The sequence below is a fragment of the Erpetoichthys calabaricus genome, chromosome 4 (assembly GCF_900747795.2).
Source record: "Erpetoichthys calabaricus chromosome 4, fErpCal1.3, whole genome shotgun sequence".
Taxonomy (NCBI): domain Eukaryota; kingdom Metazoa; phylum Chordata; class Cladistia; order Polypteriformes; family Polypteridae; genus Erpetoichthys; species Erpetoichthys calabaricus.
Window position 1 is genome coordinate 43,346,389 of NC_041397.2, and position 19,162 is coordinate 43,365,550.

A 19,162-nucleotide genomic window follows, 5' to 3' on the forward strand; every position below is an offset into this window, starting at 1 on the left:
TCATAGCTTCCCATTCTATTCACTAGTGCTGACTTGTGTCTATGCTATTTTACTGTGTAGGCGCCAGTGGATTATGTTGCTACTAAGGATGGTGATATTTTTAGTGGGTGGAATACAGAACAATAATAGTCTTAGCTGAATAGATTATATTTCATGTTAATGTTTTAAAATATGCCATAAATACACTAAAATACACAGAATATGACATAGATACACTATTGCCTTGGATAAAGGCAACAGTTAAGTAACAAGCAATAATATTATTCTTAGGTTACTGAAGCTGCTTACTCCTGAACATGCTACATACAACTGTCCATGAGTAAAACATTTCTGCTTTTCCTAGTGACTTGGATTTTATTGATGGTCATTGCAAAACACATATACACAAACGTGTATTTTTTTGAATGTAATGGGAAATCAGTAGATACAATTTGAAATATCAATATATATTATTATTGTTACTAGATGTTTGCATTTGTTTACATTGTTCACTCAAGTATTTCTTTTCGTGTTTTTTGTCAGTTGTATGTTGTCACCCTTTAAAGTTTACAGATGCAAAATGTATATGAAAAGAATTTTGTAGGGCCACTAGGGGAGGATCTGTAGATGCAAATACAATGGAGTAGCTCAAGGCAACCTGTTAAGTTTCAGATGATGCTGTTGCTTGTAGCTTCTCTTGAATCTGAGATCACCACTTCTTCGTCTGCTTCTCTCTCCCTCCCATTTTGGTTCTAGAGAAGCAACACCTATGCTCACAGACAAAGGGCCCGGCTATGGCACTCAAGCTTCATAGCACATTTGCTAACCATAGAGTGCCACATCTTCATTGAGCTTTCTCCTTCAGTTCACACAGCATTGTACATGCCAAATATGATCATGTCTGTTTATTCCTGTCCAAGACACTGACTCTTTTTCTTTCTCCTGTCCACCCTATTAGTTAGTGTTACTGTTCTTGTGGCCTGTTAGTCTCTTTTGCTTCACCATTCATTTGTATAAACACCTGTTCTCAGCGCAGTGCAGCACAGAGCATAAAAGTTAGCATAATACTAAAAAATATCAACAAATAAAAAAAAATGTATTGACAAATAGAAAGACTGGTCCGCTAATTTACTTTTTTCTATAACATCACCAAATTTCAGTAAATAGGTCAAAACATTTTTTGAGATTTTGGGGTATTTTGCATTTTTATTCAAATATTGATCTAATCAAAGGTCCTTTCTTAGCTAATAGCTACAACTCTTGATATACAATCCTGTCAACTGTCAGTTTTTTAAATAAGCAGAAAATTGTTTTTGAGTGAGTGAGTGAGTGAGTGAGTGAGTGAGTGAGTGAGTGAGTGAGTGAGTGAGTGAGAGAGTCTATATATATATATATATATACTGTATATAAAACAAAGTTTTACTATCAAATAATGCAAAGAGTACGCAACACGTGTTTTGCCCTTATTTGGGCTCATCAGGCGTACACACTCACTGCACCCCTCTTGGGGATCGAACCTTGGACATCAGCGTCAGAAGCAAAGCCTCTTTACACTGCACCACGGCGTGTGGTTCGTAAAACTTTGTAACATTCTATGATCTGCTTCTCGCAACTGAGAGGGCACCCATGGTGGATGTTTGCCGACTGGCAGACCAGCCACATGCGTTACCTGGTAGGTAACCACCCATACAATCAGATCGGGACTCAGACAACAGATGCTATGAATATATATATATATATATCCATCCATCCATTTTCCAACCCACTGAATCTGAACACAGGGTCACGGGGGTCTGCTGGAGCCAATCCCAGCCAACACAGTGTGCAAGGCAGGAACCAATCCCGGGCAGGGCACCAACCCATTGCAGGACACACACACCCACACACCAAGCACACACTAGGGCCAATTTAGAATCACCAATCCACCTAATCTGCATGTCTTTGGACTGTGGGAGGAAACTCAGCACTCAGAGGAAACCCACGCAGATACGGGGAGAACATGCAAACTCCATGCAGGGAGGACCTGGGAAGTGAACCCTGGTCTCCTTACTGTGAGGCAGCAGCGCTACCACTGCGCCACCATGCCTCCCATATATACATATACACTGTAAAAAGACACTATATATGCGTCCGACCCAACACAGACAGGGTCGGAGGCACATATAAAAACAAAGATTCTTTTATTTTTCTTCCCCATGACCCCCACAGGCACAACACAGTCCCAAGTACACAAGCACAAACACTTTTCTCTGGCACCACCACTTCGTCCTCTTCCTCCCGACTCTGGCCATCGAGTGGTGGTTGCTGGCCCCTTTTATAGTTCTGGCTGCACTTCCGGATGTGGTGAATACACTGCCCATAAGGGCTCAGGAGTCCCAGCTGCAGCACCCCCTGGCAGCGACTGTTGGACCCAACAGGGCTGCACCCAACTCCAGTTCCCATGGAGCCCTGCGGGAAACCGAGGCACCCAGGGGGGCTGCCATCTAGCATCCAGGGGGTGGTATTGCACTGTCTATGGCTGTTCCCCTTGAACATATAGCGAAGGGGCGTCCCAGCTGTCCGCCAAAATACATACATATATATATACTATATATATATATATATATATATATATATATAATATATATATATATATATATATATATATATATATATATATACTGTGATGAATGGCCGGCAGCTCATCCCATCCGACACACCCAGGACGATAGATGGCATCTTCCCTGGAAGATGGAGTTTGGCTTCATCTTCATGGAAGATGGAGTTTGGCTTCACAACCCTGCTGGCTACCGTGGGTGTCACCATGTGACGCTGCAGGGAGAAGCAGGGATTTTCATTGCCCATATAGCCCAGAAGTACTTCCAAGTCACGGGGACGGAAGAACAGAAGTACTTCCGGGCTGAAGAAAAATGTAATTCTCCGTCTGACCCAGAAGTGCTGACAAGTCACGTGAACAAAAGAGGAGAAGCACATCCGGGTCAAGGACTATATAAAGGACTGGTGGAGACCCAGCAGGAGAGCCAGAGTTGGGAGGTAGTGTGACGGAACTGCTGGGAGGAGAGAATTGAATTATTGTGATTATTGTGATCATTGATTATTGTTTATTGTGGTGGTTGTGGTGCTTTGGTGCTTAACACTGAAAGAAGAAGAAATTAAATTACTTCTTAGTAATTTTATCCCGTGCCTTGTGTGCTGTCTGTTGGGGTAAAGGTGAGCAACAGCGCCACCAAGTGTCCACTTTGTGACAATATATATATATATATATATATATATAGAGAGAGAGAGAGAGAGAGTTTAAACATGGATTTGTACATGCAGTCATGCTGAATATCATCAATTCTACAGTATAATGAGAGTTTTTTAAAGTCATAAGTGTTTCGTTATTCACAACTAAATATCTACATATATTTTTCATTTAAAGAACCTCAATGTCAATAGCTAATTTCTATCACTTGTCTTTAGATTAACTGTAAACTGATGCCAAATGCTATTATTTTGAGTGACACATCACTTTCCCTAATACAAAGATAATCTAATGCAATAATTGCTTTAGAGATTTTGAACATACGTGTCTGGACAATTACTATTATCTAAGAACGTGGGTCCTGGCAATATGAGTTAAATTAATAGTTCTTAGAAAATTATTCAATTGTTGAAAAAACAATTAACCTCTAAAAGAATACTCTGCCATGAATATATGATAATGACAAAGTTAAATGCGTTTTATGTAATTATGTGTTGCTTCAAGTGTTCCTAAGTGGAGTTATGCACAATTTACTGTAAAATAAGAACGCTCTATGAACAATTAAAAATTCTGATTTATTTGACCTTATATATCTGTTTTTAACATGTTATTTTCCAAAATTTTGATATTTTTTGTGTCAGATCTATGTGTTATGCCAAAATAAAATCACTTAGCAATCACTGTCTTTTTTTTCCCCAGAGTATTTAAGAAAGCAAGTCCCAATGGAAAGGTAAAATCAATTATTTTTTTCTTATGAAACTATTCATTACGCATCAACACACATCACAATTAGAATACCCAACACATTTCATCAAAAACAACAATGATGATAAAACAGTACCAAAAGTCCTCAGTTTCACTTCAAAATATAAGGCTTGGTTACTATTATGCAATAGACAAAAAGCTATAGTGTTTAAGGATCCGAGAAGGATATATTCCTGGGATTTTCTCAATTTATTTAACCTTTTTACAGAAACCATATAAGAGGAAAGACAACTATTAAAAAAACAGTAAAAGACACAAGAGCTCAGTATGGAGCAAGGCTTAAGACTAGATGACATAATAAGTATATAAGTGAAAAACAAATACATAAAAAGTGTGTACTAACTGTAACTGGCAACCTTCAATTAACAGAAACAAACATACATTCACACAAAAGATTTTATATAATAATGTAGAAAAAGACACAGTTAAATAAATAGACAGTCAAACAAATGCACATGGAAGTTGTAATGACACAATGCCAACCCATTAATAATTATTATACTGTATTAAAGACATTGATGCAGACAGAAGATGGTAGAGATGATTTACAAAAAGCAGAAATTTATAGACAGCCTGTCATTATTGTATTGGGTGATAATTTTGGAAAATGTACTAATATTTAAATTTTCCTTTCATTCAATCATTCAAATTATTTTCTAATATGCCTTGTCTTATTATTCCATTACAGTATGGCAGGCAGCCTGAGACTACTCCATTTCCATTGACAAAGCAAAATTCATTTTCTTGCAGGGTAGACTAAGCCACACATTTACACATACTAAATAAATTTCTAGTAATTTATTTATTCATTGATATATTTAGAACATTTAAGCCTTTTATTATACAGTGTATGCGTATATTTGTATGCTTCTAGGTTCAATGCCTTTGTGTTTAGCATTGTGTGTTGCATGTGATGCATGTTTGTTTGCATGTGCTTTGTGAGTTTTTAACAATCTTTGTTTTGTAAATGCCTGCACTTTGTGGGAGAGTGGTGTCTTTGCATAGAACATTACACAGTCTACTAAATAGGTATAGACTACTTTTTAGCTCCACTTCATGAAATACAAGTGTGGCCATTGGTTTATTACCAAAATATCTCTCCAAAGTAACAAGCACAAAGCACATAGTTTTCTCTCTTCCAATTACCTCTCCACAATTCCTCTCACCACTGCACTACCCTCCTCCAGTTAAGTGTTGCTCTCCGTCCTCCCAGCTCCGACTTGCCTGGACAAGGGAGTCTGGTCCCTTTTATTGACGGAAGTACTTCTGGGTCATACGGAAGTCTAACATAGCAGCGAGCTTCTCTCCCTGCTGCACCCTTTTTGCGGCACCCCCGGACCCCACCAGGGCTGAGGTGCCGGTCTACAACTCCCGGTATTCCCTGCTGGTTCCCGAATGGGCACCGATATAGAGGGTTGCTGCCATCTATTACTTGAGGTCGATAAATATCCCTTTGCGACAGTCCATCTCTGTCCTCTTCTTTTATCCTGGCCAGGGAAGGTACTGGAATCATGTCCAGCAGGGACGTCCATCCATCCCTTAGGGCAGCCTTGTCTGGGTGCGATCTCCTTCCCTCTCTTGGCCGGGATGCCTTTCTGTATTCTTGGGGCCTCCCATCTGGGTAAGGGATCTTACTGACTGCCTGCCAGGATGCCTGTCCATCCCGTGTATCTCCTACAAAATAAATAAATAACATGACAGCCATTAAGTTTCTTCCTACACAGGCTATTGCCTAAATGCCTGTGGGGTATCTAACTCACTTGCCCACTGTGACTAAAAACACACTCCCATAAATACCTTTTGTCATTACCCTTAACATGTCTGACCTTTTGTCACCACTAGAGCACCTGACCCAAAGCTCATTTACCTAAATGCCAGCAGTCTCTTTTAAGCCATAACCAAAAAGCACTGACAGGATCATTTCTTTTACCCTAGGCAAGAGGTTAATATATTATAAGGGCAGTAGTTTAGACCTCCTCCTACAGTAATTATGACTGCTGGCCTTGAACATCCACAGATACCTTTCTATAATATAAATCAGATAATCAGGGACTCATGCATAACATAAAGCTCTCTGTTGTTAATTTACAGAACCACACGGGCACTAATAAAATTTCCCTGTGAATATAATCACTGACAATGGTAATTTTCTTGAATAATTGTAATCAAAATGCACTAAGCAATATTGTTGTAAAATTGATATGATTTGTTATGCTTAGAGCAACTTGATTAAAAAAATAATGAATTCTAGGAGTAAAGCACTAAACCTGCATGCTAAGTAACAAGGTATTAACAGAATGGAGCAATACCTAAGGCTATGAGCCGTGTTCACAAAATAAATTTCAGGAGTATGACTCATCTCTACAATGTATTGCTGTAAGTGTAGTGTTTTATTGGATTCTGTGTGGAAAAGTGACCTTATGGGTAAAATGAAACAGATTTACAACCAAAGTAAGGCTGTTTTGGATTTTGTTTATCAAGATTCACACTTCACTTATGAAAGGGGGGTTCCAGAGGGCCTCCTTTTTTTTCATTTGCTTTACAACAGTGGGAGCCTTGATAAGATAACATAACATAAGATTCCTTTATTGTCATTACATAACACATACAATGAGATTCCAGTACAGTGGGAATGAAGAGGAGAACCATTACGTACTGAAGTTTGGTTGTGGGCAGTGCTGTTTTGCCATAAGTTTTATCCTGAGTCTTTAAGGGAACTGCATTTAAGTAGGTCACTTTGAAACTTCCATTGCATCTACAGATGAAAAATTAACTAGAGAGAAATGTTCAGTGGTAGACAGGAAGTATAGCTATGTTAGCAAGAGAGGAGTGACAGCTAAAATATTAAGCCAGGGATGTCAGCTACTGTGTCCCTCCAGGAACTAAATCTGAGACCCATGCATTAAGTGATGCAGTCAAAAAGAGAGACTAAGCATTAGGAAAAACTAGTGGCGATATGACTCTGAAGCTTTACCACTGACACAAGAGATTCTGACTACATGGCCAATATTTCCTAATTAAATTAAAAGCTTCCTCAAAATACGCATCTGTGGCATTTGGTTGAATTTGCAACAGTGCTGATGTAATTATGCAATTGTTACATTATATAAAAAGTTATTATTAATACTATATCCAAGTGCATTTAATACTATTGTTAATATTGTAATTTAATCAGTACAATGTTACCAATTCATTCATTCATTTTCCAAAGCTGCTAATTCTAATACAGATAAGGGGAGCTGGAGTTCATTCTGGCATTATTAGGCATAACTCAGCAGCCAACCTGGATGGTGGGCCAGTTTACTACTGAATGACTACCTAAATTTATATCGTTTTAAGTACCTACACATCCATTTATGTTCAGAGCACTAGATAAGAAACACCGGATCTGATTAACACAGCCATTGCTTTTGATAATTTAGAGTACTTTAGCTTTTGATGGAAGACTTAAAAATTTTTGATGGGTGATCTTGTCAAAAAGTAAATGGCAAGCAGGACTGGTTGATAAATGGCATGGGCGGGGTCCAGCAACACCCTACAAAGGAAAGGGAAGCATCTACAGGGACAGTATATATTATCATTCCAGTGAAGAAGGAAGGTGAACATGCACCATTTGTAGCTGTTAAGTAGGCAAGACATCAACATGTGAGAGACAGAGAGGTACAAGGAGGATGCATGCAATTCTCCTTCAGGACAGTAGGTGGAAGACAGTCCAGCTATTGTCAAGGTTGCTTGTCCCTCCTCTAGTTGAGACAGTGAAGTAAGGTTAGTGGAGGATGCCAACACTTCCTCACTACTAGAGGGCATATAGTATCAGAAGGGAAAAGATGGGACTGTGATCTCTCTCAGAAGCTACATGCAGCCAGGATCCTGCTCTAGAAACCTGCCCATGTGGGGCCTATGACAGAATCATAGATGCACAATCACCGGGAGTCATAAGGAGTTCTAGCCTGGTGTCCCTCAAGCAAACTATGATTCTGGATTTGAGACAGAAGGAGTTTATATCCATCTTCATACCAAAGTCCAATATTTTTATGTGAAGAAGAAGGATGAGGACTCACCTGGCTGGAGGATGATTGGCTATTTAACACAGAACAAAACAGGATGTAAATAGGAAAGTTTCAGTAAATTTAAATTGGGCAGCTAGACAAGGCACCCTGGGTAAGCTCAAAGGTAACTCAATGGTAACTAACTTAACTCAGAGGTTAAGGCAATCTCAGATTTGATTTTGCTCCCTAATTCTTTTATTTTTGCACTTTGTGATCTCTTTCCAAGTTTACCCTTTCTTGCTATTATTTGTATCTTATAAATATAGTGTTTTTGTATATTGTGCCCTCCTTGGGTTTACTGTAAGTATGAAGGCCACTACAACAGAACCCATTCATTGTGAAATATATAATAAAAAGATTGAGTATCCCATAAACAAATATTAGAGAAGGATGGTTTAAATCTTTTTTCTTGTGCTTTAGCAATTATCATGTTTTGTGACATTCAGTGCCCTAAATCATTTATGAGGTTTACTAGATAGATAGATAGTAGATAGATAGATAGATAGATAGATAGATAGATAGATAGATAGATAGATAGATAGATAGATAGATAGATAGTAGATAGATAGATAGATAGATAGATAGATAGATAGATAGATAGATGATAGATAGATAGATAGATAGATACTTTATTAATCCCAAGGGGAAATTCACATACTCCAGCAGCAGCATATTGATAAAAAAACGATATTAAATTAAAGAGTGATAAAAATAAGGTATAACAGACAATAACTTTGTATAATGTTAACGTTTACTTCCTCACCAGTTTGTCCAGGCGTGAGGCGTCCCTCTTCTTTATGCTGCCCCCCCAGCGCACCACCGCGTAGAAGAGGGCACTCGCCACAACCGTCTGATAGAACATCTGCAGCATCTTATTGCAGATGTTGAAAGACGCCAGCCTTCTAAGGAAGTATAGTCGGCTCTGTCCTCTCTTGCACAGAGCATCAGTATTGGCAGTCCAGTCCAGTTTATCATCCAGCTGCACTCCCAGGTATTTATAGGTCTGCACTCTCTGCACACAGTCACCTCTGATGATCATGGGGTCCATGCTAATAGATAGCAGAGCATAGTCTTATTTTCGGAACTTGCTTTTCCCATTATGGGTGTCAGAGTTCATTCCAACAGCAGGAATCAATCATGGGTTCAATGCAGTGCTTCCTTGTATAGGCAGTCAGTGAAAACCACACAAATTCAGCATCGATAATCAACCTAACTTGCAGGTCTTTCGGATATGAGGACATTTTTAAAAAACGCACACAGACATACAGTATAAAGAACCTGGAAATGTAATATATGCAGAGATTGGATTAACATTAATAATTGAATCCAGGACTGTGGAGCTGTGAAGACACACAGGATGTATCGTGTAAAACAATATACTAATAAATTGAAAATAGCCTGCACATGCTACCTCAGATGCAGCACACTGTTGTACGGATTTTTTTTTAAATGACTAAACTTGCATCAGCTCAGAAAGTGTCTGTTCCTGAGGTGATGGAGCTGCAAGCAGAATGTTAACTAGATGCTATTCATAAGATGACTCACAGATTGAGCAGTGAGGTGATTCAGCTTGGGCATGACACACAGATAAATTCAGATCTAGGACTTAAATTTTTTTTTTCTTAATTAACAGGTAGCTGGTATGTTTCAGTTACAGCTTTTAGTGGAAACAGAGATTTATTCAATTCTCATACATTGTAGGAGATAATTAGAAAGACCACTTTAATGATCAGAAGAAGACATCAGTTAAGATGCATAAACGTTTGATTTTGCTTAAAGCAATATCAAGACAGTCACTGATAAAGACTAATTATTAATTTTCACCAGGATAAAAATTCATACAGCATATAAGCTTAAATTAACTTATTTTTTGTTAATCATAACTTATTGTCAGTTATTATTTTCTGTAATCAAAAAGAAAGAACTTACACTAAGCTAGAAGCACACATTAGATTTTCATTTGTGTTAACAACAAGCATAAACCATATCTCAAAATATAACAAAATGCACACATTTATCATACTTCAAAGTAATGTCTTTTATGTTTTTTGCAAAGTCTTACTCTGGATCACTGGCAAGGAAGATCAACTCATTTTCCATTTTTCAACCTAAGACCCATAACAAAGGATAAATCCACATTACCAAGCAGTCATACTGCAGACGCAGAGTTACTATACAGACTTGTAATGTATGATTTGTCACAGCACATAGTTTTCAATATACAGAAAATGTTCCCCCTTGACTGGAGCTGATTAATTGGGCATATTCTGTGCAATGCGATGGACTAACGTCCCAGATACATTTGGTCCCTTCTTTGTACATTGTTTTGCTGGGATAGGTTCAATTCTAGGGGTATACTTCAGAAATAAACAAATAAATTAACAAATACAATTATGCAGTAAATTAATACTTAAGAATAGCTATAGTGTAGACACACATACCATTTTGGATCTTTCAATCAAAGTTTGTGAAATTAAAAATAATGCACAAAATTTTAGAATAAGCATTCATAATAAGGGGAAAATGGGTGTTTTTCTCTTTTTTTTACCACTGCTTTTACCACAGGGATTGACTTTTTGTTTTATTTTATGTTTTTTTTTTTAATTCCCTGATTTTTTTTGTAGTTTTTGACATTAGTTGATGTATAAGCTCTGCAAACCTTTTCTGTTTAGTTGCACCTTTTTGCCTAGGCAAATACATATATATGTGTATGAAATAATGTTTTTTTTAAAAGAAAACAATGAAGAAAGGTTTTGTATGACAACAACCATATACTCTTTGTTGAAGCATCACACTCCTTCCTGGCCCTGCCCGGGGTTTGATCATGCCCTGTGTTGGCTGGGATTGGCTCCAGTGGACCCCCATGTCCCTGTGTTAGGATATAGCGGGTTGGAAAATGACTGACTGACTGACTCCTTCCTGGGGGGAAATGTCATCTAATGTGTCTTGACTCCCCATGTCTTCCTCCCAGGAACTCTTTAAACTAAAATGACTAACCATTCTCCCCTGTCCCCAACACAAATTTTACAACCTGAGTACTTAGGCCCATCTTCTAAAGAATCTGGAAGAGGAAGTTTTATAAAATATTAAAGCACTTATCTGTAAAGAACAACATGACTCCTGAAACAATGCTTATTGCCCCATAAGAATATATGCTAACTTATTGAAAAACTATCTAATACAAACTTAAACCTGCTCATTAAGAGAAATTATACAACATCTGCGTAATAAAACACTAAATTCTGTGCCTTTGTCCAGTCCCTATGAACAATCTGATTGTTTAGTTTGGCTTTGGTGATGTGATTGAAAGAAGAAGTGCAAGTAACGAGACATACAAGGAGAAGTAAAGGCATAGGAAGCATTGTCTACCCAGTAGAGCAAATCCGATAGTGACAGGTATGCTGAGAGTTGCCTTCAAAGATGGGAAATATAAAAGTAGACAGGAGACAAGTAAGGTGCCACAAAATGACAGAGTTGGACAAGCAGGATTTACATAAAACACACTCAATAGAAGGAGCGCCAGTCAAGTGAGGTTCAGACATACTGTTATCAAGGAAAGGCACTGAAGGTACGTGTAGGGCAAGAGATAAGCATTTTTTAATCCCCAATACTCTAGGCAACCCTAGCAGAATTTGTAGTGCAAGGGCATTACTCACCTCCTGTTACTAATCTATCTGAAGTACCAATAACTTCAATGAACAAGTCTTTCCAGTCTTCCTTTGTTGTGGCCTCCCATCGAGGGAATATTTGAGATGTCATTCCAGATGGAATCTCAAACTCTTTGCAATGTCTCCTATGAATCTGGTATCTTTCTACAATATGTTCTTAGACCTCTTGGTGAATTGTTTTAAAAGCCTGCATATGTGTAACATATAACTACAGTTACACAGAAATTATATGAAATGTTATCTGTCATCAAGGATAACTTGGTCATCAACAGTTCACAGCTGACAGTTCATTGCCAAGTATAGAAATAATGAAACACATACATTAAAAAGCATCTTAAGAAGTCAAAGTTCAACACAAAAATCATTTAAGTTAAACAAAGCCTTTGGTTATTAGCAAAAATGCCAAAATGGTATCTTCTGAAAATAGTGTGGATTTTTTGAAGAATGAAACACTTTTAAAAAATGTACAGTATCTTGGATTTGAAAATGTATGCAGTGTTATCCTAACCTTGTTTTTCTTATCTTAGCTTACTGTTTATCTTGGCAAAAGGGACTTTGTTGATCACGTGGACATCGTAGAACCTGTAGGTTAGTATGTGTTAATATATTGAATTTATTTTCTGGCACCATGCATAATACATGTTCTTTAACTTCCTGCCCAGAGAGAGTCCCTGAGATTCTGAATGTGGTGTAGTAGTTTTTTTTTTAAAAAGGGGAAATAATGGAAACATATTTGTTAATAAAATGACCAACAGACTTTGTGTTTCATCTCAAAAAAATATATTGTACCTTACATTGCAATCCAAAAAGTAAGTCAACAATTTAAATCAGTCATGGATATTTTTACAAAAGTATGTATTTGGTTATTTAATGTTTTTTAATATTTAAAGGTTAAACACATTCATTAAAAAGAACTTCCTTTATAGGTTTAAAACTTTGCTGAACGTTCAAAGTCTTTTGTTAAAGGAATCAGGAAACTGATGAGCTAAAAGTGAAGCTGTGCAGTACAGACCTATGTGAGACAATGAGACATTCCCACATAGATAGTGGAACATAAAACATGACTTATTATTTGCCTTAATTTTTCAAGTTTATTTCCCATATTCTCAACAAAGTGCATATTATGTTAACTAGGATCTCAACATTATTCCTGCAAGAACTTGCCCTATTAAGGTTGCTTGATGGTTTCTGCCTAGCGCTGCTAAGGACAGGTTATATTCGGTGTGTGAAGCAGCCCATGGTAATCCAGAGGCCCTGTTGGTTGAACACTAAAATCTTCCTTCTGGTACTATGGAATGTACAAAAAATTAGATATGGACAATGATATTATTTATGATATACATATTTTAGACAGATTAATCTCATTATACCATCCATCCATCCATCCATTTTCCAACCCGCTGAATCCGAACACCGGGTCACGGGGGTCTGCTGGAGCCAATCCCAGCCTACACAGGGCACAAGGCAGGAACCAATCCCGGGCAGGGTGCCAACCCACCGCAGGACACACACAAAACACACCCACACACACACCAAGCACACACTAGGGCCAATTTAGAATCGCCAATCCACCTAACCAGCATGTCTTTGGACTGTGGGAGGAAACTGGAGCGCCCGGAGGAAACCCACGCAGACACGGGGAGAACATGCAAAACTCCACGCAGGGAGGACCCGGGAAGCAAACCCAGGTCCCCAGGTCTCCCAACTGCGAGGCAGCAGCGCTACCCCCACTGCGCCACCGTGCCTCCCATCTCATTACACCTGGATATGCAATCTGAAAACAAAAATCATACCAGTATTTCTTAGAATATCCACTTTTTGTTACATATATGCACTTTGATTCTGTCTGTCAAAAACTGCTGCAACTCCACTCTGACTTTTTACCTCTTTAATAGTACGCACTGATCTCACATTAGCCCTTGTGTACTTCTGTTGACTGCTGGGTACAGAAGTCCTGTCAGTAGCACTGTCACAAGTTCATCCCAATAACAAGTTTGTTTATTGAACAATTTACAGCAGCACTGCACTCTAAGAGCCTCACAAAACTGAGTATCTCACTTTCCCATTTTCATGGGTCACAGGAAACGTCTCCAAATCTGATGCTGTTCCTAACCTGAATGCTGTTTGTATTACTGTATCAGCAGTCAGTGTAACACTGTTTGATGATGAGGTTTCTGATTTATTTGCTCTCTAAGAGGTTTTCTACCCCCTTATTGATCCCTCCTGATTTAAAGCAAGTGCTCTCTTTCCTTGCCAGTGAGCTGCTGCCGCTCAAATATCTAGCTTAACCGAGCCAGCAGTCTCAAAGTCACTTCAAGCCATCCACCCTGTGAAGTGCTTGCATACAACAGCCTTCCAGTTCTGCCTGTTAGGATCTTATGGTACTGTTATATTTTCTTGCAGAAATAGGCGCAGAGTAATTTATAAGACTACAACATTTTTTTTTTTTTCAATTTTTTACAGTCTGTCTTGTCCCACAATTGATTTTTAGGCTTTCAGGCAATCCACAGGGTTTATTAGAGGATCCCAGCTCACCCAAAAAACCCTTTTGAGAAAATGGGAAGCGTAAGGAAAGCTACATCATTTAAAAAATGTACAAGTATACCATGGAAAAAATACTACACTATCCAATCCTCATATATCTAAAAGAAAGAAATACAAATACAGCACTTTATTTGGATGTTTAATTGTAAATTACATTTATTGTCTGAAAATCCTGTAAATATAAATGGCCTCTTTACATTTAATGTTACTTTTAAACTGTGTGCTACAAATTGTACTTCATTAAAATGATTTTATCTCATTTACATTTCATAGCTGGTAAAATTATTTCACATTATTGCAATATCATAACATTAATTCTAATTACTTTTATTACACAGATGGAGTGGTTTTGGTGGATCCAGAATACTTAAAGGAACGAAAAGGTGAGAATTTAATATATGTAGAATCACTTTCTGATTTGCTGTCTTCATCTAACCACGTGGCAGCATTTCTGCCACAATAGAAAATTTGTAGCTGATTCCTTGTATTTAAGGAAATGTTTTATTATTTTTTTACAAACTCACTGTAAGAGCTGCAATGTAAGTCACCATTTAAAATCCTCCACTTGTCTGCATATTTTAAATCATAGTAATTGGACTGGATCTGAATTACTTGTTTTCTTTCAAGCAGTTCTTAGAAGATGTGATAATTAGGAGGTTGTTCAATATATATTAAAAGAAATGACTGCAGTCTCACTAAACTATGCTTTTGTTGCTCTGGTTAATTACCTGTTGTACGTTAGCTGCATGAAATACCTTCAGTTAAATACAGTAAAGCAGTATTTGCTTTCAGTTTGGCATGGCTTATATATTGTATTCATTAACAATGTGACATTTTACCTTTAAAAATCAATGGTTCATTTTTATCCATTCCTGAATAAAAATGACATTTCTCAAAAACTGGTATAAAATTCTGATATAGAAACTCACCTGAAAAATGAAGTATTTCTGTACCCAATTATTTTTTTTTTAACTCTGTCAACATTGTTTGTCAAAATAAGAGATATATTAAACATTTATACTCATTTTCATTTATGGTAAAGGCTTGCTAAGAATTAAAAGCAGTTTACAGCTACATAAAGTCTACAATTACTACTTTATATAAAACAACATAAGAATAAAAGAGGTTTGACAATGCATACCAGTTCTCTTGGCTGGCTAATAGCTAAGTTGTTCAATATCTCATCCTTGTATACTTTTAAAAAGTTGAAAAACTTTCTGCTTTAACTACACTAGTTTGTTCTGGATACCCACAACTCTTTCTGTAAATAAAAGAAGAGAAAAGCCAAGCAAAATGACACCTTTTATTGGCTAACTAAAAAGATTACAATATGCAAGCTTTCGAGGCAACTCAGGCCCCTTCTTCAGGCAAGATGTAATCATTACATTACAAGATTACATCTTGCCTGAAGAAGGGGCCTGAGTTGCCTCGAAAGCTTGCATATTGTAATCTTTTCTAGTTAGCCAATAAAAGGTGGTCATTTTGCTTGGCTTTTTCTCTACATTCATAATGGCTAACACGGTACAACACCCTAGTACTGTAAATAAAAGAAGAATAGAATAGAAGACCCAGATTAGGTCCACACTAGGAGTGCTCTGATCAGCTTTATTAGGACCAATACTGACCTTTTACAATAAGTTCCTGCTTAACCAGTGTCACAAACTTGACAAAAGCCACAAAAAGGTTTGGGGCAGCCACCCGTATATTGTTTCCTGGCTGCAAAGTTAAATTAATAATTGTAGAGAAGTGTACAGGTTGGAGTCCAGAACAGAGCTGATTTGCTTGTCACAAAGATGATGGCTTTAAGGGAGAGCGGAGGAAGTGATGTCATCAGTATTGCCAGAACCAGAAGTAGTGTCATTGGGTCTGGGACCGGAAGTGACGTCATCTGTGGCGCCAGGAACGGAAGTGGCATCATTGGGCCTGGGGCCGGAAGTGACATCATCGGGGCATAACTAGTCTGTGCTGTTTTATAAAAGAAAAGCAAATAAAATGTGTGTGCTTGGGACTTGTGAGTCTACGTGTCTGTCTGTGTCAGGGCTGATTTACAACTATATATATATATATATTGTCATAAAATAAGATGACTTAGGTTGTGTAAAGTTTTTGGGAATTGAAAAAAAAAAAGAAAAGTTCAAAATAAACATTTGACAACACTGCTCATGAAAAGAGGAGTATTTATACACAACAAAAAATGGCTACAGGAAATGAAAAGCAGGATATGATGTCATCACAATGGGACCGGAAGTGACATCATCTGATGCTAAAAGTATTTAATTGGAATACTTGTAGAAGTGAATTTCGCCAGCCTATAGTATTCAGACTGTTTGGCCTGGAAACCTTAGGAAAATGGGTAATGATTCACTGATTCCACAGCTCTGGTATAATGCCACAGCTAAGGGACCAGTTACAAAGCAAATAAAAAACTGATGAGAGCTGCCTGAAGTAGGACTTCAAGAGCCATCCTCATATGCAATCTGGCCCCATTGCCCTTTTGGTTAGGACATGGAGCAAAGATTCCTGTACTTCAGTTGTGCTGACTCCCAACCTAGTAATACATCTGGCATTTGCAGAAAGCACTTACCCTACTTGTGCATTTTGGATATTTAAGTCATTGGTTTCAAATCATGTGGTCCTTTTCTATTGGGAAGGTCACACCATTTTTAGAACCAAATTCCCTTATAGGTTTCAGACCTTTTCAGACCTACTTTGTATTGTTATCATTAAAGGACTACTTGGATTTTAACTTATTTAAATTATTTGATTATCATCAGTGTAAAAAAATGGTCTTTTTTTCCTTTTTCTTTTGTTCCTTATTTTCCCAACCCTTATGTTCTTTTTCTAAAATGAGTGCTTTATATCTTTGGTGATCTATGCCTTTCTGGGTACTATTTGACAGTTTTCTTCTTAATGATTGCTAACTCACATAATTTCATATGCAGAGTGTACTGACAGGATACGTGGCCTCACTTCACTGTCCGTGAAGATGACAGTACATGATAATCAGTGCAGAGCAGACACTCCAGTAGCTCTGCTACACTTTCATTGCACTACTTGTGTTTTTTTATGTATGACATATTTTTCTTGTTTCAGTTTCTTCTAGTGTTTAAGTAATACATGAACAACAACATGGTTTGATGCAGCCAGGACATATATGCACCAAAGATTTTTAATAACACTTGACCAGTATTTTGATCCTTCCAGTATTAATATTCAGTGTATTGATTTTGATTCCAGTTTACATAAATTAAAATCACCCATGAAACATTCAAATGTGATGCATGATTTGCTTTCCAGTTTTTGGATAGTTTTATACATTATTTCAGCTGTTGCTCCCACATCAGCTTGTGGCGGTACATGTGTACAACTGTAACTATGATTTGATGAAATTCCCACACGAAGTCCAAGAGTGAGTAGTTTAATATTCAGAGGGCATATGCAATCTCTTACAGTGAGTATTAATACATAGTATTTATTACTGGATAGGCAGACCCTGCCATCTGTCTGCTTACAATTTAATTCAATTCATTTTTGTTTAGCAATCTTCACTGAGTGCAGGAACAGAGTGCTGTGACAATAACAGGTAAAAAGCAAGTTTAGGTTTTACAAATTACTAAATACAGAATTAGTACACATAAAGACACAGATTTGTTATAACACACAGAAAACAAAGAAGAAATTGTTTAACATAAATGGAAACCAACAATGTCTGTCCAATAATAAATTGTTGAACTATATCCAACAAAAAACATTGGACCAGAGCTCACAGATGCAGGTCATTAGTTGCTGCGCTGTATCTCTGTGTTTTTGTGCTTGTTTTTAGCTTTTTTAACCATTTCTTTCATTTCCATTACAAACTAATTTGAGAGACATCTCATCCATGCAGGTGGCATTGTAGTTGTACTGCTTGCATCCTGGTCTTCCCTGTGTGGACAGCGCTTTGATTAGTGAGAAAAGTGCATATAAATGTAAAGAATTATTATTAACAATTATTTTGCAGAATATTTAATAATATTTGTGAAACTTTCCTAATTGTAATTGTTACTGTCTATATAATTCACCATACTACTTGCAGAAGAAGACCCAGAAGGGTGTCTGGCGTTGTTAATCTACACCCAGGGTACACTGCTCTCAATAAGACAGTAAGACTCCATAATAAGTACTGCTACTATCCCATGCAAACCTTGGAAGTGAGAAAAGTGAGCCAATTTCCAATGATTATTATTAGCAATTTACAGTCCTTATGGAATAGAGTGCATGAACTAAGCTGTATCTATAGGATACCTCCAAAAGCACCACGACACCTGCCTAATTTATTTTACTGACACTTGCTATAAGAATATTGATTTGGATACCTCCTTTTCCTTTAACTTCTTCTTTTGAATTTTTATATACATTTGACGAATCGAGAATGGTCTTTTTTGACCATTTTTATTTTGATAATTTGCTTATGCGTTTGCCCTTGTTTCTGGTTTTTGCTACTTGGTTTAGCAGATTTAGTCTTGTATTTTGTTTACTTGCTTTTCCTGTTCTTACATTGTATTTTGGTTTTCTATTGATGATTTTCTGTATTTACTTTTGTGATTTTGAATTTTGATACTTTGATTTTTTTACATTTTCAATGTTGTACTGATATTTGAGTTATTTTAGAATTTCTTTTTTTTAATTAAATATGCATATTTCTTTATATGTTTCAAGCACTTCTGACTCTTATTTTAAATTCAGAGCTTATTTTTTTTTTGCTTCAGGTATTTAATTTAATTTTTCTTTTACAAATATTTGAATATAATATATATCTCCATGAAAGGAAGATTTAATTCAGAATTCTGGAAAATATTTAATAGTGCAGAGCTGGTTTAAATGCTGTTGCTCCAATGACCTCACTTAGTGCAACTTCTAGGAAAAACCTGCTA

The 19,162-nt window shown here is 37.1% G+C and overlaps 1 protein-coding gene across 2 annotated transcripts in view; it reads left to right on the forward strand.

Annotated features, from left to right (window-relative positions):
- arrb1 (arrestin, beta 1) overlaps window positions 1–19,162 on the forward strand; it is a 272,791-nt gene that overhangs the window by 197,299 nt on the left and 56,330 nt on the right. For both annotated transcript variants that reach the window (XM_051926544.1, XM_051926545.1), the window contains exons 3-5: window positions 3,923–3,953; window positions 12,233–12,293; window positions 14,588–14,632. In XM_051926544.1, the coding sequence (XP_051782504.1) occupies window positions 3,923–3,953; window positions 12,233–12,293; window positions 14,588–14,632 (137 nt within the window). The remainder of the gene's footprint in view (window positions 1–3,922; window positions 3,954–12,232; window positions 12,294–14,587; window positions 14,633–19,162) is intronic.